At 42.0% G+C, this 21,865-nt stretch overlaps 1 protein-coding gene across 3 annotated transcripts in view; it reads left to right on the top strand.

Moving 5' to 3' along the window:
- RGS6 (regulator of G protein signaling 6) overlaps positions 1-21,865 on the top strand; it is a 472,365-nt gene that overhangs the window by 364,370 nt on the left and 86,130 nt on the right. For all 3 annotated transcript variants that reach the window (XM_075927284.2, XM_089778523.1, XM_089778524.1), the window contains exons 4-10: positions 1,871-1,921; positions 3,163-3,269; positions 6,549-6,600; positions 7,843-7,907; positions 13,884-13,960; positions 18,534-18,615; positions 19,513-19,587. In XM_075927284.2, the coding sequence (XP_075783399.1) occupies positions 1,871-1,921; positions 3,163-3,269; positions 6,549-6,600; positions 7,843-7,907; positions 13,884-13,960; positions 18,534-18,615; positions 19,513-19,587 (509 nt within the window). The remainder of the gene's footprint in view (positions 1-1,870; positions 1,922-3,162; positions 3,270-6,548; positions 6,601-7,842; positions 7,908-13,883; positions 13,961-18,533; positions 18,616-19,512; positions 19,588-21,865) is intronic.

Raw genomic sequence — 21,865 nt, 5'->3', positions numbered from 1 at the left:
GCTGTTAAACCTGTAATTTGTAAAAATCATAATAAAATGGCAAAAAAACAGCAAATAAACTTTCCACATTTGAATTTTTCATGGGATTACCAAAAATAAGCTTGAGAAGAAAGACTGAGTTTAGAAATGTGCATCTGTCTGTCTGTCTGAGTTCATTTGTTCAAAAGCTTCTCCTAAACAATAAAAGGTAGGCCCACCAAATTTGCTATGCAGCTTCCTTTTATCCGAACTTTAAGCAAGTTCAGGGTTTGGTTGTGCAGGCTCAATGGGATGTTCCTAGAATTCAATTGTTTCTCATAAAATGGAAAGGGAGGGGTCTGGCAGGAGGGAGTTATACTATGGAATGACCGTAGGGGGCAGAAAGTACCCCAGCAGGAAGTCACTTGCTGATAGCAGCTGATACACCTGCCTGCCTTGGAGAGCAGCTGCTGACTACTCCATGGCCCCCACTGAACCCAGGACAGCCCTAGGGAGCAGCTGCTGGCCACCCTGTGTATTCTCCTTCCCAGCCCTCAGTTTGGGCCTAGGGAGTGCTGGCAGGTGGCCTGCACACCTCCTGCCCCAGGATGGCCCCTGGGCAAGGCTGGGGTGTTCGCTTCTTGTGCCCCCAGGCCGGCACTCTCCCCCGGGGTTGGTCCCAGGGAGAAGCCAGCAGCCTGAGTGTGTGGGCCGGACTTGGGCAACACCAGGTAAGTCTTCCAGTAACTAATACTGTGTTAATCAGCACATAAGGCGCAGCAGGTGAAAGCTTCCAGAGTTTTAGTCTGCAAAATATACGGCAGTCCCATGAAAAGCTTGCCAAAAGGGTTCATTTCTCCAGTTCAGCTCCAGTATGGACTTGTTAAATTGCCATGGACTTGCTATCTGACTTTGGACAAAGTTAGCTAAGGGATTTAGATGTCTATTTGTGACATGGCCTAAATGATGGTTAGCAGCTCAGTACATGGTTTAAACAAGGTGACAAAATTTTGCCTCCCATTATATTACATTTTGCTGATCAGTAACAGTGTCTGCTTATGAATAGTGACATTTTCTGTTCGCATGTGTTTGATTCAGGCAGCAGAGTGGGTCATGTACATGTAGGGAATCAGTTCTAAAGGTCTTACACCACTACAAGATAACTACATTTGTTGCACCTGACTAGAGCCGAAAAACCCAGATCCAATCTATGCTCCCTAGTCTCCACAAACCTCCAGTGATGTCACCAGCAAACAACACATTCAAAGAGAGACTCCCCCTATTCCCCAGTACACACTGTTCCACTTCTTTCCCCAAGACATTTCTTTTGTAGCTGATGTGAACTAGTTTCACCCCCTCATCTTTGACTAGCTGCTCTGTTCTACTGCTCTAGCCTAGGGATAACGAGGAGTCCTGTGGCAACTTAAAGACTAACAGAAACCCACAAAAGCTGATGCCCTAATAAATTTGTTAGTCTCTAAGGTACCACAGGATTCCTTGTTGTTTTGCAGATACAGACTAACATGGCTACCCCTGAGACTTTCAGCCTAGGAATTACCTATGACAGTTATCGGTGACAGTGTTAGTAAAGAGGTGTTTTATTTTTTTGATCTACAGGGGCTTTCACAAACCTAACTCCTTGTGTGGAGAGTAGATTCAGTGGAATTCACATGCAGTGTAACTTAAACTTGTATCAAGATGTCCATCCTGTGAGGCACCTATGGGCTTTTATAACTCTAAATAATTAATAGTGTCACACAGATAAACAGATCCTTCAAGCCTTCATTTGGAATAGGAAAGAAAATGCATTGACTGAATTTCTGTATCTTTCCTTCCTGTTTAAATCTGGTGGTTTTCCACAGCTTCTGTACATATGAGGTCTTATATGTGTAATGCCTTCCTGTCTTTCCAGGTACTGACATTGTGCAATGGCTCATGAAGAATCTCAGCATCGAGGACCCAGGTAATCTGAGTGGTGAAACTGAGCAATGTACCTTTAGAGATTTGGGGAGGGAAGGGGAGAGGCTGAATCTAGTGTTGTGAAAACAATGAGGTCACAGTCAGCTGGAGAGAAGTGGGAAGGAAAGTGATATGAATCATATTTACTGTTTCTCAGAATATTAGTGAAATATAGAACCTATATTGCTAACTACAGAATCCCATGCAATACTTCCAAGCCATTTGTTAAACATTTGCTTAGGTAAGAAGGCCTGTGTCGCTGGAAGACTGGGGCCCTGACTGTACATCTAAAGGCAGATCCACAACTTGTACAAATTTGCAGAGCTCTGAAGTCAACAGAACTTTGACAGTTTGCTTCAGCTGGGGAGCTCTGTCCCCTGACCTGCAGCCTGCATTATAGAGAAAAGGCTGAAGTTATCCCCTGTGCTGGCAAAGTTGCAGAATAGTATCCCTCTCTGCCTTAGGGTACGTCTAGACTACCGCGTTTTGTCGACTGAAGTTTTGTCAACAGATACTGTCGACAAAACTTCCGTCGACAAAGAGCGTCCAGACACATTGAGTTCTGTTGACAAAGCAAGCTGCTTTGTCGACAGAACCCCGTAGTCTGGACGCAACCCTATAGGCAATAACACCTTCTGTCGACAGAACTCTGTCGACAGAAGGTGTTTTGCCTTGTAAAATGAGGTATACCAGCGTCGACAAAACTGCTGAATTCTGTCAACGTTATGTCGACAGAACTCAGCGGTAGTGTAGACGCTGGTATAGTTTTGTCGACAAAAGTCCACTTTTGTCGACAAAACTCAGTAGTCTAGACACACCCTTAGTGTATTTCCCTCTGAGGAAAGCCCTTCATCCCCTTTTAATGATTTGTTTTCTTATTAATAAAGATGCTGTTAGCAGTGTATCATTCTAGCTGTTTGTATTATTTAGCGAATTGATGGATTCTCTGTTGGAATAGGATTATTAGTGGAAATGTACAATGTGCTTTGAATTCAATTTCACCATGTAGAGCAGTGTTACACCCTGTGCACATCAATGGGGATAATAAAGTCATCAGTTAAACATTGTCAGTAGAGTCATATCAGTACTATAAGGTTGTTTTTCACTTTTGTTATAATTTGACATGGGACACACTAAGTCTGACTGTGAGCCACCTTCAGATCTGTTGGGAGCAATGGATTCTCTTGTGTACATCAGTCTGTCAGATTTCTATTGTGTTTTTTTTCTTTTCCTGCTCTCTCACAGGGGAAGCAATACACATGGGAAGTCTTATAGCAGCTCAGGGCTATATCTTTCCAATCTCAGATCATGTTCTTACCCTGAAAGATGATGGGACCTTCTATCGTTTTCAGGTGGGTGAGCCCTCTGCTTCTTACATTGTTGTTTTTATTATCACTGAAATGTTTACCTGAACACTAAGCCAGCCAGTGCTGGTTGAAAAGTCTCAGAGGGCTAGCTGTGTTAGTCTGTATCTGCAAAAACAAGGAGTCCTGTGGCACCTTAGAGACTTACAGATTTATACAGCACAAAGATCCCTTCACTTATTGAGGTCATTTAGGGTATGTCTAGACAGCATCCCTCTGTCGGCAGAGGGATGCAGATTAGACAGGTCGACATTGCAAATGAGGCAGGGATTTAAATATCCTGCACCTAATTTACATAAAAATGGCCACCACGTTTTGCAGACTCAGCACTTTATTGGCAACAAGTGACAGTCTAGAGGGGGATCTGTTGAGAAAGAAAGCCTTTTTCGATGGATCCCTTATGCCTCTTGCAAGGAGGTTTACAGGGTCTGTCGAAAAAGGCTTTCTTTCTCAAAAGATCCCGCTCTAGACTGCCACTTGTTGCCGATAAAGTGTTGAGTCTGCAAAACATGGTGGCCATTTTTATGTAAATTAGGCGCAGGATATTTAAATTCCTGCTCATTTGCAATGTCGACCTGCCTAATCTGCATCCCTCTGCCAACAGAGGGATGCAGTATAGACATACCCTTGGACAGTACCAGTGAAGTCCCTTTAAAAATGTTGGTTCTACAGCACCAAAGTATATTTATCTGATGCCTGAATCAAACCCCCAAATCTAGAGGTAAGTTGTTTTCAGAATCTCAACATAGCCCTGAACTTGGTAATTAGTTTGCTATGTGGATCAAACCCCAGATCTGAACACATGGAAATACTGAAGTGTTAGAAGTCTGACTCCAGAATTTGCATCTTAGTTCCATGCTCGGGTTTATATTAGGTTAGTTGGAACATCTCTCAGTTAAAGCATAGGTTTGGAAGTCAGAATATCAGGGTTTCATTTCTGGCTTTGCCAGAAAGTCTCTGTGCCCCTGGCAAAAATCACTTAAACACTCCAGGCCTGAGTTTCCTCATGTTGACACTGTTTCCAGTTGTATAGTGTTTAACTGCAAGACCAGACCCATCCTTTGGGCAATGTGAGTGAGGCGGTCGCCTTGGGCCCTGTGCATTCAGGGCCCAGCGCTGCCCAGTTTCCAGCCCGCCCCACCCACCCAACTTCAAGCCATGCAGTAGTGCAGCTCAGCGTGCTGCCTTGAGCCCCACATTCTCTTTGGCTGGGCCTCTGCAAGACCTAGTCATTTTACACAGCCCTCCTGAAATCTGCTGGCCTGAGGCTTCCCTGTTAATTCACTAATTGTGCTTCAGAAGCTCATTTTCTGTAACAGTTTGTCTGTTGTTGAAAATTATGAGGAAAGAGCAAACCTGGAGCTCGTGTGAAGTTGTTTCTCCCTTTTAAATGGTCCCTAATAATGCTAACAATACCTGGCTTTTCCATAGCGCTTTCCATTCACAGAGCTCAAAGCACTTTGCAAACATTATTCCCATTTTACAGAAGGAGAAGCTTTTGAGGTTAAAGGCAGTGGAGTGACTGGCCCCAGGTTACCCAGCAGGCCCGCATCGCATCTGGAAATAGGTTTCAGTGATCTTTCCACTCAGCCATTTGCCTTACTGTTCGCTCTCTTCTGTGTACTCCTGCCTTCTCTATCATCTAAGTCTCCCCTGCCTTCTTTTGCCACCCTTTTTTTAGCTTTTATTGAAAAGGCTTTCACCTCTGCCACCGCTGCTGCTGCTGCCACCACTAGTTCCCGCTGCCCTACTGCTTCATTAATGCCAACAGTCAGCAGAAGCATAGATTAATTACCAAATAGTCATTAATTCACCTGTGCAATTGTATTTTCCCACTGGGACTCATTAAAAGATCTATCAAAAAAGGATGATTAGCAGGATGTCATCTCTAGCTGTCAAATTCCTATCTTCCACCCTGTCAACTAGGCGCTAACATCAGTATCATGTTTAACACCTCTTTCCCATTTTCATCTCATGTACACTCTGTCCCCAGATGGCGTTGTTTTCTCCAAACAGTGTATTTTCTTCTAGAACCTGTTGGTCAGCTCTCAGTGTCCTGCCATGTTATTTGGCCCCGTCATTCTACACAAAAAATATTTTGCTTGAATCACCTTCCTACTCCACTAATTTAACTATATCAGCCTCTTGCTTTCACATGTAATGTGCTTGGGTAGTGTTTGGACCAAATATTTTTTGACACAACCCTTCCTCTCACTGCTCCTTGGCACAAAGAGCTATCTTCTTACATGCATGCAAAGTGCTCCCCCCATCTTTGGCACTTATAATTAACAGTGACCTCTGTAACTCATGTGATTACAGAGGAGTTACTCTTTTGTGCACATAAAAACTGCATTGTGACTAACATGTAGTTAATATTGTTGTAGTTAATCATAGCAGAAAGTTTAAACTGGGTGGTTAGAATGTCCTCTCCTGAGCAGAAGGGAAAACCAGTGATGTTAGTATGAGCCCTTCTTTCAAAAATACATTACATTGGTCTTTGGGTAAATTACTTTTGCTTAACTTCATTCTTAATTTGAATTGTATTGTCTAGCAGTGTTCCCTACAAGCTGAGCACTTAGGTGGCCGCCCAGTAAAAATTCAGGTGCTGCTCAGCTGATTAGCAGAGTGCCCACAGCTGCTCACAATGGACAGCATGTATTTCTATTGGTGGTGCGCATGCACACATTTCTCAGTGCATATAACAAAATTTATTCTTCCCAAGTACGGAAAAACTTAGCAGGAACCTCGTTGTCCAGTAAATGTAAATTGGGGCAGGAGACCTTTGTTTGCAAGGTGTGCCAAAAAATATTTTGCTTGAATCACCTTCCTACTCCACTGTGCCAAGTACATTAACTGTGCTCAAAACCTAATGATGTGTAAAAAGGCCACAGGAATGTTCTCCCACTCCTTAAAGATGGTTCAAGGCAAGAACAGGTTCTTTTGGGGATGAGAGAGGTTGCAGGGTGATGGAGACCAAGCCAATAGTCAAATGTAGGGGTAGAGGGTGTCCAAAGATAATCTAAAGGAACTCTGAATCTCTATGTTGGTCTCTTTATTTATCCCTAAGCAATACATGCAGAGAAAGTTTGCTGATACTAACCCTGTGTCCACTGATCTGAACAGCAGTATTTTCCATTGGACTCCATAACAACAGGGTTTGGACCTTACATTGTCAGGGGCATCAAAATATTTATAATTTTCAGCTGCACAAGGTTCAGTTGTTTAAGATTAAATGAAATGGTTAAAATATGATGTGCTCTTTTTCAGGCCCCGTACTTTTGGCCTTCAAACTGCTGGGAACCAGAAAACACAGACTATGGTGAGAATAAAGTGTTCTAGTTTTTGAAAGTTCCTGTTGAAAGCTGCACAAGTCACACTGTTGCCCTGCAGAAATTATTTATTGGTGGTCTACAATACATCAAATTCTGATTTTCCTCTTCAACACCACAAAAGAGCCATGCCACATGCTATCCTTACATTAGGTGAAATCCCAACTGCATTGAAGGCAATGAGTTTGTCATTGACTTCAATGGAGCCAGGTTTTTTACCCATTGAGTAGCACCTTTCTTTTCAAATAGCCCTATTTTTTTCAACAAGACTACTTGGGGTGAAATGTGATAGTCAGTGTGAAGGTATAAGAATTTCCCTCATAAGAATGAATAGGATCTAGTAGCACAAAGATTGCTCCTATGGTAGGATACTCTTTGATCTGTAGCTGAATTTGATAAGCGTTAAATCCTGATTGAGCATGGAAGTAGCTGATCAATACAGTTATCTAACCTCCAATAACATACCATTAGTAATGTCAAACAAAAAAATTAAGCTTTTTGGTGTTCAGCATTAAAAACCATGAAGAGAGAAAATCCTTGTAAATTACCAGATGGTACCTGCTGACAGGTAAATAGCAGTGGTTTTAGCTAATAAACCACAGGACACCTTATTAAACATCTGAATGGCTGAGGGCAAGAATAATTCATAAAGAAAAAATACATCAGTGGTGTCCTAAGCTATTTCTGCATTAGCATTATAGCTGTAACTTGTAGTCCTATGCTTTTCTCACATCTACCTGATAAAATCAATTATTCCATCCTACTGTGGCATTGGCAGAGGAAGTGAGTGCACGTGTGTGCTTATAAAACAGGACCTCTCAGTAACTATGGCCAAGTTAATAACCTAAATAAATTCTTCCTTTCCCCCCAGGCCACAATCACTGTGGATTCTGGAAATAATATTTGTTAGGGTAAAGGGAAGGACCATAACCATGACCAGTGTACCCTGTAAGCTGAGTGCTTATGAGACTACTCAGGAGAGATTTAAATGCAGCCCAGCTAATTAGAAGAGGGGCCACCAGCTAGGTTTTGTGTTTCTACTCCTGGTGAAAATTTTGATGGAAAAAGTCATTTCCCTCAAACAAAACCCTCTAGCTCTGTCATTCCATAGATCAGATTTAACTTTGATGTCAATGAACAAGACATGCACACTAATGTTTGGAGGGGGGGAAGGTTTGTTCCTGTACTAACTGCTGTTTTCTTAATTGTTTTAATTATGGCTCTCTCCTTAGCTATCTATCTTTGCAAGCGGACCATGCAGAACAAAGCTAGGCTGGAGCTGGCCGATTATGAAGCCGTAGGTATACCAATGTTACAGTTCATGGCAAGGAAGCAATGCTTGGTTCATAAACTGAATCTTTCTTCTTAGCAAATGGAATTCACCATGAGCAGGGAGCCTCCGTTGTTGTTGTTGTTGTTGTTGTTGTTATTGTTTATTATTAATTATTATTTTGAAAACATGGTATTCGTTAATCCCTGAGAAACCATCAAACTCATAAACAAGGATGTCTATGATACACATTTTAGTGTCTCATTTGTAAGTATGTACAGCATACTCCTTCAGAGATCTGGGACAAATTGCACAAGAGCTTATCCTGGAGTTGTGTTTGCAGGTGACAGTGGGTGATAAATGTTCATATATATTACAAAAGTAGTATTCTTGGACAATTACGTTGCCACTGATTCATATCATATATTTGTAGACTCTAAAAGGAATGATTTACAAAAAATAAATTTGAGATACATTTTCCAAATTCCATAGCATTGGCTATGTTTATTAAAGAGGCATTGTTTGGCCCTTAACCTATATTACAAGTAGTTTGCTTTTTGCATTACTCTGAATGTAGGCAATGAAAGCATTCAAGATGACTTCACTTCTATATGTAATCAGGATCTAGCCAGTCTCCCTTTCAGGCTCCAGTTAACTAACTCAACCAAGTAGTGATTGCATTTCAGGCACTTCAGTGGAATGTTTGGTTGAAGAACTGTTTCTATTTTTTAATTTTATAAAAACAGTTGAATTAGTCTTAGTTTTATTTATTTATAAAATAAAACCTAACATCCTCCTCCTATCTCATTGCCTAACCTATCCTCAGAGCTTATTCTGTCCCCATCGTGCATCAAATGTGCCCTGACTAGATGAGAGAGAAAGAAGGAACTGTCTATTGATTGTTTTTGCACACAAGGGACTATGTGTGCTCCACTGGATCCTTGCACACAGGTCTTGTTGATGACAATAGGAATGGTATATAAATATACTGAGGACAAAATACAGCCTTCAGTGACTAATTGGAATCATGCTGCTGCTGAATCCATATATGGATTGCCTTTCCATGTACATAAAAATAACTGTGGACAGAATTTTCTAGCCACCATGTACAGAGTTAAATTTTGCTCTAACACTAATTTAAATCTCTTACCTCCCATTGGGCCTGACAGAGTGAGTATAGCTCTATAGCAGGGTTTCCCAAGCTTTTTTGGCCGCAGAACCATTGGAGGGTCCTGAAAATTTGGCGGAACCCTTAAAATAGCGTGATTTTTAATTCAATAGGTACCCACATAAATAGACAATATTTGGGAATTCTATTTTTATTTCTTGCATATTTCTTACACATTCTTCCCCACTGAGAAATATGAGAAAATTAATAACAAAATAACAGGGTCACACAACTACCATTAATATTTTCTCATGGGGTTCCTAGACCCAGCGTGTGAAGCTCTTGGGCTCCAAGGAGCACACTTTGGGAAACTCTGCTCTATAGCCTAGCAGGTAATACAGTGTCCTGGGAGGCCCAGACTCTAGTTCCCAATCCACTGCGTAAATATTTGATACAAAATGGGAAACATTCAACAGGAGAGATTGAAAAAGACCCACCCCAGAGAACCTTATAGCCCAGTGGTTAAGGCATTCTCTTGGGAGGCTCGTGTCCCTGCTCCCAGGAAGGGAGAGCTGCAGTTTCAATCCAGGTCTCTTGTACTCAGGATGAGTGCTCTAACCATTGGGCTATCAGAAGGGCACCAATTTTTCCTCCTGTGTTTTGTACAGAGCCTGCTCCAATAGAGATAGGAAGTAAGATGTCTAGTGTGAGGATCTCACTGCAGCTTAGGCACTGAGCAGTTTGGTGGCATGAGAACTGGCACGTAGTTGCTAGAAGAAATAAAGCTGTCTTCATGGGAAATTGGGTGGAATAAGCTAGCATGTGAATTTAAAAGTGCACTAGCTATTTTTCATGAACTCCCCATGTGGGAGGGCACCCTTACTCAGTACTTAGGAGTGCCTTTGGGCAGTTTAGCTTATCCATTTTTAAGTTATTAAGCTAAACCTCACAAAGGAACTTTTAGTAAGTGTGTCCCCAGGGGGAGTTAGTGCAGAATAGCTAGTGCACTTTAAATTCATGTCCTAACTTACTATTCACTAACTTTCTATGTAGTGAAACCCTCAGGCCCTAGAAGACTTTAGTCGCAGAAACTTAGGCAACTAGGGAATGTAGGTTCCTTTGGGGATAGGCAGCAACCAAGCAGTGATTTTGAGGATCTAAATTTTGGACTTAAGCATTTAAAATGGCAGTTAGGAGCTTAAATTCCTCTGTTCATTTAGGCCACAGGTTCCTTAAAATGCATGTCATACTCCCAGTACCACTGCCCTGGAACAGCAGACAAGTTGTGGAATATTAAAATCCACAGGCATTGTATATCCTTTTGCTGAGTTGCTGCTTCTGCAATATTTCCGGCTTCATTATTTTAAAAAATCATAAATAACGACTCAGTTGTGTAACTGTAAATTCTATAGGGTTCATTAAAAAGAAATAAAAGGCCTGTTCAGCACCATATGTGCAATAAAGCTATGATACTAGGTACACTTGCATACAAGTGTCTATCGAGAATACTAAAGCTCTAATGATGGCAAACAATTAGATTTTGATGTTCTGTCACTTTATCATGTATCACATGATTAGTGATCACTTCCAGAACTGCAAACTTGCCCTTTTAATAAGAGACAAAAAGATACAGGCTCCAGCTCTTCCTATAGCCATTATCCTAAATAATTAATGGAGCGGTAGCGGTGTAAAACGGATACAAGTGAGAGGAGAATCAGGCCTGTTGAATTGGGGAGGAATCCTCTTCATGGCTATTGTTATATACTTTTTTGGAATTGGTGGGCTCAATGGAGGATTCTTCCATTTTCTCTCCTCAGTTAACTCTCTTTAAATCAACTCCACCCCTCAATCTGACAAAGGAGATCTCATTAGAAGATACCTTTCCTGGTCATGGGCTGTGCACACACATTCATAGGGTCCTTAAGTTTCTATTGGTAAATTGTAGGATGGACTGAAAGATTAAGTTCAGATGCCCTATGTTTTTTCCTTATTGGCCAAATACAAGTCTGAATCTTCTCTGTTACACCAGATTTACCTGATGTCAGTAGTATTACTCTTGATTTACACCAATATACAGTGGGCATAATTATGTTCTCTTTTGCCTTTTACCAGCTATTGCTGATTTCCTATACCCACAATCCTGGGTGCAGGGGGCTGTGGCATGGCTGCCTGACCTTCTGCCCATCCAGGAGGGCTGGAGCCACAGCGTGGCTGCCCAGGTGCTCCAGCTGGGTGAGAAGAGTGAGGCCATGCCACTCACTGGGATGGGGGAGACATCTACACAGTGGGGATAAAGCCGAAATAAGCTACGAAACGTGAGCTATGTCAATTGCGTAGCTTAAGTCAAAATCGGCTTTTGGCACGGTCTGCATAGCAGGAAGTCCGAGAGAGAGCACTCTTCCTCCAAATTCCCTTACACAGTCCCTGCTTACACTTATATAATGAGCATTACAGAAGTTGGAATAAGAAGTCCTCCAGTTCTACATTATTTTGAAATTATGTTGAAATAACTGCTTTTAGTGTAGACACAGGCTATGTTATCTTGGAATAACATCAGTTATTCCAAAAAACAACTGCTGTGTAGTCATACTTAGGGTGGGTGCTGGGCTTGGCTCTATGGGGTTGTTGAAAGGGTGGAGCCGTGGAGAGAAGGGGCAGGACTGGGGCTTGTTTTCCTGAAGTGGGCATTCACCTACCACCCATGCCATTAATTCAGGACCATGCTTAAGTTAAGGCATATGGTTAACTCATGCAGAATTCAATACAATAAAAGCGCACATTCTTCAATGGTTTCCTGAATGTGTATGAACTCAGACTTATGAATGTGTAGACTGTTGGGGTAATTGGGTGAAATTCAATGGCTTGTTATGCAGAAAGTCAGCCTAGATTATCTAATGGTTCCTTCTGGCCATGGAGTCTGAATTTATGAACCAACTTGTATGAGCTTAAGACAAGTGCTTCCCTGAATTAGCGCTATAGCCATAATGGGATATAATAGTAGAACCAATAATAGCTTACAACCAGTAAAAAGTTCAAACATTTTCTCCCAAAGTGAGTGAGAGAAGAAGAGGGTCGTGCTAATAGTACTCAATGGTTCCATGCCACTATGTGGCTGTGTCTAGACTGCACCCCTTTTGCGGAAAAGGGATGCAGATTAGACACAGCACAATTGCAAATGAAGCGGGGATTTAAATCTCCCCCACTTCATTTGCATGAACATGGCTGCCGCTTTTTTCCGGCTCGGGGCTTTGCCGGCAAAAAGCGCCAGTCTAGACGGGGATCTTTTAGAAAATAAAGCCTTTTCCGAAAGATCCCCTATTCCTCTTAAAATCAGGACTAAGGGATCTTTCGGAAAAGGCTTTATTTTCTGAAAGAGCCCCATCTAGACTGGCGCTTTTTGCCGGCAAAGCCCCGAGCCGGAAAAAAGCGGCAGCCATGTTCATGCAAATGAAGTGGGGGAGATTTAAATCCCCGCTTCATTTGCAATTGCGTTGTGTCTAATCTGCATCCCTTTTCCACAAAAGGGGTGCAGTCTAGACACAGCCTGTATGTGTAAGTGACTTCAGAATAATTGTCAGTGTTGTGAAGTTAATTTTAGAAATGGGCTTGAACCTGGAATTTGGGCCTTGTCCCAAACCCCACATCGGTCTGATAAAGTTTAGATCCAGCTCCAAACTGTGTGGCTCAGGCCACACTCTATAACAGTCATGGAGCAGAAACCTAAACTGAACCTCAGACTCAGGGAAGATCTGGATCTGGATCCAAACTTAGCTGTGTGGGCCTAACTCTAGTTATTTCCATTGTCCTATCAAATAATCAATTTCCTTTCATGAACTGCTTAGATGATGCCCATACTTCAGTCCTCCACACTGTGAAATGCCTTCAGGGTTAATAATCCACTGAACAACTGAGGATGGTCTCCTTTATGAAATAAGTAAGGCCCTTGTTTCACTCCCCCCTCCCTTCCTCCACCTAGCCACCCCACACAAAAGCAAAGCGTGCACATAGAAGTCAGCTGTTCTCTGAATGGAACAGAGAGCCCCGTTTCCAAAAACATTCACAGTGTTGTCTTGTAGAAACTAAACTGAGAAATACATGGAAATAAGTTCAACACAATACAGGTTGGACCTCCCTTATCTGGCACCCTCTGGACCTGACCCATCCCTAATGAGGGAATTTGTCAGATATGGGGAAGTCCCCTGCTACCGGCCTTCCAAGATGCTCCCTCTCCCTGCAGCTGTCTCCACACAGGCCCCACTGCCACTGGGCTCCAGCCTGCAGGGCTTGGACTTGGGCTTTGGCCTGCTGGGGCTCCCCAGGGACAGAGTTCCCCTGCTGTAGTAGCCCTGCCTCTCTCCCGCCTGACCAGGGATCCCCAGGGATGGGGCTTGCTGGCTTCCCTGCTTCTTCTGCACTCTGCCAGAGATCCCCAGGATGGGGCTTGCCAGCTGCCCTGCTTTTGCCACTTGCCGCCCCACCCGGCTGACTCTCTCTGGTGCCACTGCTGCCCCACTGGCTGCAGCTCATGGGGGACGGGGCTCCCAGCCAGTTTGCGCTCCCAGGCTCCGGGGCTCTCTGATCCAACAACATCCACTCCAGAGAGTCCCAGATTTTGGAGGTTCAACCTGTATTAGCAGAGCTCTGGGAGTCAGTTTCACCCTGTTACAGTTCTTATTTAGGTCCTTCCCATTCCCGCTATGTGGTGGCTTGAAAGGGACACACACACCATGGCATTCACATTCCTATCGTACTTTGCTTACTGAGACAATTTGCCAATGTTAATTTCAGTGTTTTGAGCTTTCCAGGTTAAAACATCTGATGTAATAATTTAGTTCTTGAACTGCAGTTACAATTTAGTGTGATCGTTTGTTCACTTTATTTGTTTCTCTTACTAGGAAAACTTAGCAAGACTACAGAGGGCTTTTGCAAGGAAGTGGGAATTCATCTTTATGCAAGCAGAGGCCCAAGTGAAGTAAGTATTGCCAGTTCAGTGAATTGCAGCAGTCTTTAGAACTTTGTTGGAGAAGGGGATCTGTTTAAGATGTTTCCCGTGGAAAGCCTTTGCCAAAACTATATTCAGGATTTACTGGTAAATTCTATTCCCTGTCACAATGGAAACAGCATAGGACAAATTCACATACCATGAGAAAAAGTGCCAGGAGAAAGATGGATCTAATAATCTATGCTGGATGCCAGGAATTTCTAAGCTTCTTGCTTTTGTTCAAGTCTCTTATCATTTGTGCCAAAACCAGGACTCACCAGTCTACCTTGTCTTTATCTGTGATCATGATGTGCAGTCTCTTAGTAGTATATGCAACGTGATGTTGCTACTGTCACAATATGTGCATGATTCTGGGTTTGTGAAATTAATCTGCATGCCCATCTTGCAGAAGGAGTTGTCTCACGTGGAAAATACAAAGAAGATGAAAGTGATCACACATTAGTGATACAGAATGCAGATATTTGTATTCTTGGGAAACACCAAAAAACAGAGAGAAGTTGCACTTTGAGAATTAGAGAGCAAAATAAACATTACAAAGTGAAAGAATATTGCTACTTATGTATGTGTATATATGCGTGTATCTATATTTGTAGTATTTCATTGATTAACACTGTAATTACATTGCAATTATGGATCATTTAAGAACATGGTAATTATCCTTAAAAATAACATGGTAATTAAGGGATTATTTCAGTTCAGAATACTAGTGTTCTTATGAGAGGAGAAAATTAGAAGTTACAATAATTAGGTCTTTAAGATGCTTAAATGTTCACTGTCAAGATAAAAATCATAATCAAAACAAATGTACTTTGATTTATGTACTTCTGTCCCTAGTAGCATAGATCATTACAACTTGAAGTAGTTTAAGTCTTATTTTCTTTTCTCCATTTTGTTTACTTGTAGCAGAAAAGCTCAACTGGTGGCAGTCACTTCCTGTCACTAGCTGGCTTTCTTTCTTGGTTTTCAGCCATTATATCAGTACTGTTTGGGCTTAGGTTTTCAGCACTGCAGAGTAAGATTTAAATTGAAAAAACTAAAAATATCTGGGAACATTTGTGCAAGAGCTGCACCATTGGGCGTCGCCTTGCATATAGAGTTCCATTGGTGTATTTACCTGCAGGATAGACTTGCAAAGCCCTGGGCATATTAAATGAGTAGTAGTATTCAATGTGGACTTCAATGAGAGCTGTGGTTGCTTGGTGTTTTAAATATCAGGCCGCCACCTTAGTGGATTTAGTTGCAGTGACTAACAATCCTGGCCTTAAAGCAATTAATTATATTGTATTGTCATAATTCAATATTTAAAAATTTAAAAATATTGTAATCAATGGCATATTCTTGGACATTTATATAAAAAGCCCAGATCCTAGATTGTGTTGAAACCATGTTATGCTTTACTATTAGCACAATGCAGCCTGAAAGCCGGTGTAGCCAGCCACAGGCGGATACCCACTATGGGCGTGGGAATCTTCCAGTGGTGGAAAGCCAGCATCAGATCTCCTATTCAATCCTTTATCTGGCATAAGGCACTAGGCTTGAAGAAAGTGGGCTGTGTCCAAGGGCTTGTCTACACTGCCACATTATGTGCTGTAACTTTCTCACTCGGGTGTGAAAAAACACACACATTTCCACACACACACACCCCCCCGCAGTGTATCACATTACAGTGCTGTGAAGCACCAGTATACACAGGCTCCCTGTGTGGAGATGTTTCCCTTGTGAAGATGGTTTACCTAGGGTGCTGGGAGAGCTCTCCCAGCGCTTGTGCCTGGGCCACACTGCTGTGTTAAAGCGCTGCCACATCGGCACTCAAACTTAGCAGTGTAGACAAGGCCTCGTGAGTCTCTTATCCTTGGTGGCCATGCCTTAGGGCTATTGACAGCCAACTGAAGGCTGCTCTTACTTTATGCTAGGTGGCCAGACCAGTGCATAGGTGACCTGGGACAGGGGGAGCACACACCTCTGCATGCCACCCTCCTCTGCAGCCAAGAATCTGGATCGTTGTCTCAAAGAGGCTTCTCACTGATAGGTTCCAAGAGGTGATGTTATAAGACAATTTATAGGCCTTATCACAACCTCTCCAATGGGGCAGAAGAGGAGAAATAACTAATACCCTCTCCCCCCACACACACACACAATGATGGGTTTTCTCCCAAATACTACTTTATATTATGATTTAAAAACAGTGTCAAATGTACAGAACTAAGAACTAAGAGCTTTAGGAACAGATGCCCTATGTGTAGACACAAAACAATTACAGCATGTGCACCTCCAGTGCAGGCTTCTACCCCACTTCCCAATGCAATATGCTTCAAATGTGTTCTGAGGGGGCCACATTATACTTAAGGGGGATTGTTCATTCTCCTTGTTCCATTCAGTCTGACTTGTATCAGAGGGGCAGCTGTGTTAGTCTGTATCTACAAAAACAATGAGGAGTCCTAGGGTATCTCAAATATTAACCGATTTGTTTGCCCATGAAAGCTTATGCCCACTTTGTCAGATGCATTTGGAGTAGAAATTACAGAAGCAGGCATAAGTGTACTAGCACGTGAAAAGGAAGAAATTACTTACCAAGTAAAGGACCGGTACTAACTAGTCCAATTCAGTTAGGCCTGGTCTACACTAGGACCTTAGTCCAAAATAACTCACCAAAGTCGAATTTGTAAGCAATGTGTCTACACTATCAAAACCGTTATTCCGGAATAAGGAACCATGGAATCCAAACTCTGTAGTCCTGCTTTTCATGAGAAATAATGCTATTCACAAACTTGTAAGTCCACAATAACATTAGTGTGGATGCTCCAGTACCACTAATTTGAAACAATTGGCCTCCAGGAGGGCTCCCATAGCTCTCCAGATTGCTTCCTGAGGCTCTGAGTTTGAGGCAGTATACCCACATTAACAGAGCCTGCCTCAGACTACATTTGATTCTTCTCCATAATGAGGACACGGAACTTCGAATTTGCAAAATTGGGTGCCCAGAAGTCGAATTTAGTAAATTTGAAATAATCTCCCAGTGTACACATGGCCTTAGGGTGGATGTGGCCCAATCGCAATAGTTGATGAGGAGGTGTAAATACTAAGAGAGGGAAAATTGCTTTTGTAGTGAGCTAGCCATTTGCTGGCCCTATTCAAACCCAGAATAATAGTGCCAATTTTGCAAATGAATTGCAACTTTGCAGTTTTTCTTTGAAATCTGTTTTTGAAGGTGGTGGTTTGTTGTTGAGGGATGGCCATTTTAAAATCTGTTACTGAGTGAGGGAAATTGAAGTGTTCTCTTACTGGTTTTTGTATGTTCCCATTCTTGATGTCTGATTTGTGTCCATTTATCCTTTGACACAGAGTCTGTCCGGTTTGTCATGGCAGAAGGGCATTGCTGACACATGATGGCATCTATCACATTACCAGATGATGGTATAGCTTATGTAGTTAGGTCCTATGGTGGTGTCGCTTGAGTAGATATGTGGGCAGAGTTGGCAATGGGGTTTGTTGCATGGATAGGTTCCTGGTTAGTGTTTCTGTGGTATGGTGTATAGATGCTGGTGAGTATTTGCTTCAGGTTGGGGGGGGGGGTGTCTGTAAGCAAAGACTGGCCTGTTTCCCAAGGTCTGTGAGAGTGAGGAATCATTTTCCAGGATAGGCTGTAAATTTGTTTTCTGAAATGCATTAGAAGGGTATCACTGCCAGTTTTGATGGTGCGATTGGTCTTTATGATATGGGAATCTGCCCATAAGGAATTTGCAATACTTCTGTTAGTATGTCCCATGGGGAACAGTCAGCCTTGCCAGGACCCTGGGCAAAGGGGAGGAATGGCTCCACGTTCCTGGAAGGGCGGGACAAGGCCTCAGGCAGAAGAGGAAGAGCTAGATTAGTCAAACCTCAGGGCCACCCAAAGTGTACCGCATCATGTTCCCCTTCCCCCAACAGCTCAGAGCCACCTGGAGTGTACCACATGGTGCTCCAGCAGTGATTTAAAAGGCCTGGGTCTCCAGCTACCACGGTTACAGCAGCAGCAGTGAGGTGCCCCTAGCCCTTTTGAATTGTTGGGGCCTGGGTCAGTGGCCTCTTCTCTCTGTCGGTGGGCCAAGGAACAGGTTTGTGAAATCATATGTTTATCTGACTTGTTGGATGCTGATCCAGCACAGCCTTTAAGTTCATATGTAACTTTTAAGTAAACAGATTTCAGTGGGGTTCCTTGCATGTTTAAAGTTAAGCACCGATGGAAGTGCTCTGCTCGACTGGGACTGGGAAGTCTGGTATCAGAAAAGCTACTTGCTGACAGCTGAAGAGCTGATATCAATAAAAAAGGTCTCACTAAAAACAAAAAGATCCCTTTCATAAGGCTGGTGGAATAAACTTCAGGAACATTTTATTTGCTGCACAAGACCCTGTAAGTCACTTGGCAACTTGAGGCTCTGACATTTCTTTGTATGGAAAAACATACTGGATACTGCTGTCAATCGTTTCCACAAATCCAAGGGGAAATTGTGAGACAGTCAGAAAAGTGAAGTCAGGGATTGTTTCATTTTTTTTCCCCTCCTAGAATTGACAGAAAAAAGGATAAAACTGAGAGGAAAATTTTGGACAGTCAAGAAAGAGCATTCTGGGATGTGCACAGACCAGTGGTAAGGTTCTTTTTAAATTACACTTCCTAGCAGTGTTCGACATGGTACACGGAGAAGTTGGCTTCAAAACTGCTGAACAGATTTTCTTCACGTTTCAATTGTCCATTAAGAAATCCTCAAAACAATCCAAGTATGAACAAAATTGTTTCAAAAAAGTTTTTTGATTTGCACATACAGGCAGTCCCCGGGTTACGTACAAGATAGGGACTATAGGTTTGTTCTTAAGTTGAATTTGTATGTAAGTCGGAACTGGTACATATTGTAGGGGAAACTCTAGCCAAACATTTCTCCAGAGCTCAGTTTTATTCTCCCACACCTCACTTCCTTCAGTCCTTTATTCTCAAGCTGAGGTGTCTGCTGAGAAAAGCCGCTCTGCGTCTCCCTGGTCTGCTGGGGGGGGCGCTAGCTTCGCATCTCCCTGGTCTGCTGGGGGGAAGCAGCTAGTGCGGGGTTGCCTCACCCCGTTTGTAAGTAGGGATCTGATGTAAGTCGGATCCATGTAACCCGGGGACTGCCTGTACAGGCTAAGTGTAAGGGTGTTTCCCTCCTCAAAAGAATATTTAAAAAGCAGTTAAACCAGCTTTGTTCAAGCTTTCTAGAAAAACTCATTTTCTACCTGACACCAAATAATTTCAGCCTGAAAGGGATCTGAGTGCTAAAGCTATGAGCAAATGAACTGGATGTTGAGATTCAACTTTAATTAACACATGCAGTTACTGATTAATAAATGATTTATAGGACACACCTTAAAGCATTTTGAAAAAAAAGATTTTATGTATTTTTGTAACATTTATACTGCAACCAAAGGATGAAAACTTTATTATTGCTTTCCCACAAGAGGAGCTGGTACATAAGTTGTTAATATCATTGGTAATATTATAAATGTCCCTTTCTTAGCCAGGCTGTGTGAACACAACAGAAATGGACATCAGAAAGTGTCGTCGTATGAAAAACCCACAGAAGGTCAAAAAGGTTAGTTGTTTTTTGGGTTTGTTTGTTTTTTTCAGAATACTAATAACTATGAATCATAGAATTGTGGGAGATTAGGGTTGAAAGAGACCTCAGCACTTACTCAAACCAGAATAACCCCTATTAAATAATTCCAGACAGGGCTCTCTCAAGACTGGTCTTAAAAACCTCTAAGGATGGAGATTTCACCACCTCCCTAAGAAACCCATCGCAATGCTTGACAGCCCTCCTAGGCTGTGTCCAGACTCCATGCCTCCGTCGACGGAGGCATGTAGATTAGCCAGATCGGAAGAGGGAAATGAAGCCGCGATTAAAATAATCGCGGCTTCATTTTAAATTTAAATGGCTGCCCCGATCTGCCGATCAGCTGTTTGTCGGCAGATCGGGAGAGTCTGGACGCGATGCCCCGACAAAGAAGCCTTTCTTCATCGACACAGGTAAACCTGGTTTCACGAGGCTTACCTGTGTCGATGAAGAAAGGCTTCTTTGTCGGGGCATCGCGTCCAGACTCTCCCGATCTGCCGACAAACAGCTGATCGGCAGATCGGGGCAGCCATTTAAATTTAAATGAAGCCGCGATTATTTTAATCGCGGCTTCATTTCCCTCTTCCGATCTGGCTAATCTACATGCCTCCGTCGACGGAGGCATGGAGTCTGGACACACCCCTAGTGAAGTAGTTTTTCTTAATATCCAATCTAAACCTTCCACACTGATACAGTATGTTGCATCCTTCAAATAAGAATTTGGAAGTAATTTTCAAAAATTAATTAAGCCTCCATATTCATAGGTAAGTTTATTATGTTTGTTTTACAAATGGACAGATACCAGACTAAGTCTTGGCCAAGTTGAGATCAGCAATAGGGAGTGCTAACTTCAAGACTCCTGCGGTAGCCACTTGACAGCAATCTTTTCAAATTAAGAACTGAGGTTTTTTTTTCTTTTTGTCTAGGATAGTAACAATTAGGACTCGTCCACACTACAGAGGAGATCAAATTAGCCACAGTCGATCATCCAGGGTTTGAATTAGCAGGTCTATTGAAGACACGCTAATTCAGACTGAGAGGGTGCTCCCGTTGGTGCCAATAGTCCTGCTTCCATGAGGAGTAAGGGAAGTCGAAGGGAGAGTGTGCTCCCATCAATCTATCACTGTGTGGACGGCACCAAAATGCAATTTGATACACAACTCCAGCTATGTTAATTACATAGCTGGAATCAAAGTATCTTATTTCGAACTTATTCCCTAGTGTAAACATAGCCTCAGTGTCCACGGAGCTGCCGTTTTAACAAATCTAGGCAAACAAATGAGCTGGTGCATACCAACACAATGGTCCAAATATGTCAGTATGCTGGCTATTAAAAGTTATCATAACCATTTAATGTTTCATACAAATGTCAAGTAAAGAAAAAAATAAGTGAACAAGATTATGCCTGATATTGTCTTCAATACCTGACAAATAAATGTACTATCAGTAAATCTGATGGTGAGTTTTTATTATTGCTGTTTGTTTTTAAGGTTTTTGGAAAACTTGGTTCAAGTTAACCCTTTTTTCCCCCCAGTACTGTATATCAAAGCCTTAGGATTAAAAATTATTTCCCTAAGTTCTATTAAAGTTTTTTAGTATCATCTTAAGGAGCAAATGGAGTATGCGTTGAATTACCACCCCTATATTTTCCTCTCCTACTCCCACCCCTAATTTAATTACTTATCCTACACACACAAACACACATGTATAACTTCATGCACACAGAAGTCTCCCTGTAGCCTGTATACCCTAAAAATGTATGACTATCAAAATGTCACTTCTCAAGTATAAATATGTTTCCATTCATTGTAGAAATGCTATAGATATGTAGAGTAAAGAAAAGGACAGTTATGTCTAAATAAATGTTTCAGCCATCATAAATGGAGGGTGTGACTTACTGACTGAAAATGAGGAAATTCTATAATAAACAAGCAAATACTGAGCAATTCTGAAGTATCATGATTTGTTATAAAATAAATATAAACAGAGACGAAGCCTTAAATGAAACTTTTTTGATGAAAAGTAGAAGCTTCACTTTTGCAATTAACATACTAAGATAGGGAATCAGAAGAAAAAACATCTTCTATATCTGTGATTATCAAGCAGAGACATTTGTTATCCGTTGGGCTCATCACAGAAAAATTACAATTTTCAATTAGCACATCTACAGCTATTCAGCATTCAGGAATTTGTAGATACAATCTCATTTATGAATTTGTTCCAAATTTAAGAATTATTGGTCTCTGAAAAGACAAGC

Source organism: Pelodiscus sinensis, chromosome 5, assembly GCF_052426305.1.
Source record: "Pelodiscus sinensis isolate ZL-2025 chromosome 5, ASM5242630v1, whole genome shotgun sequence".
NCBI lineage: Eukaryota > Metazoa > Chordata > Testudines > Trionychidae > Pelodiscus > Pelodiscus sinensis.
Note: the sequence above shows the minus strand (reverse complement) of the source record. Positions and strands in the feature narration are given on the sequence as shown.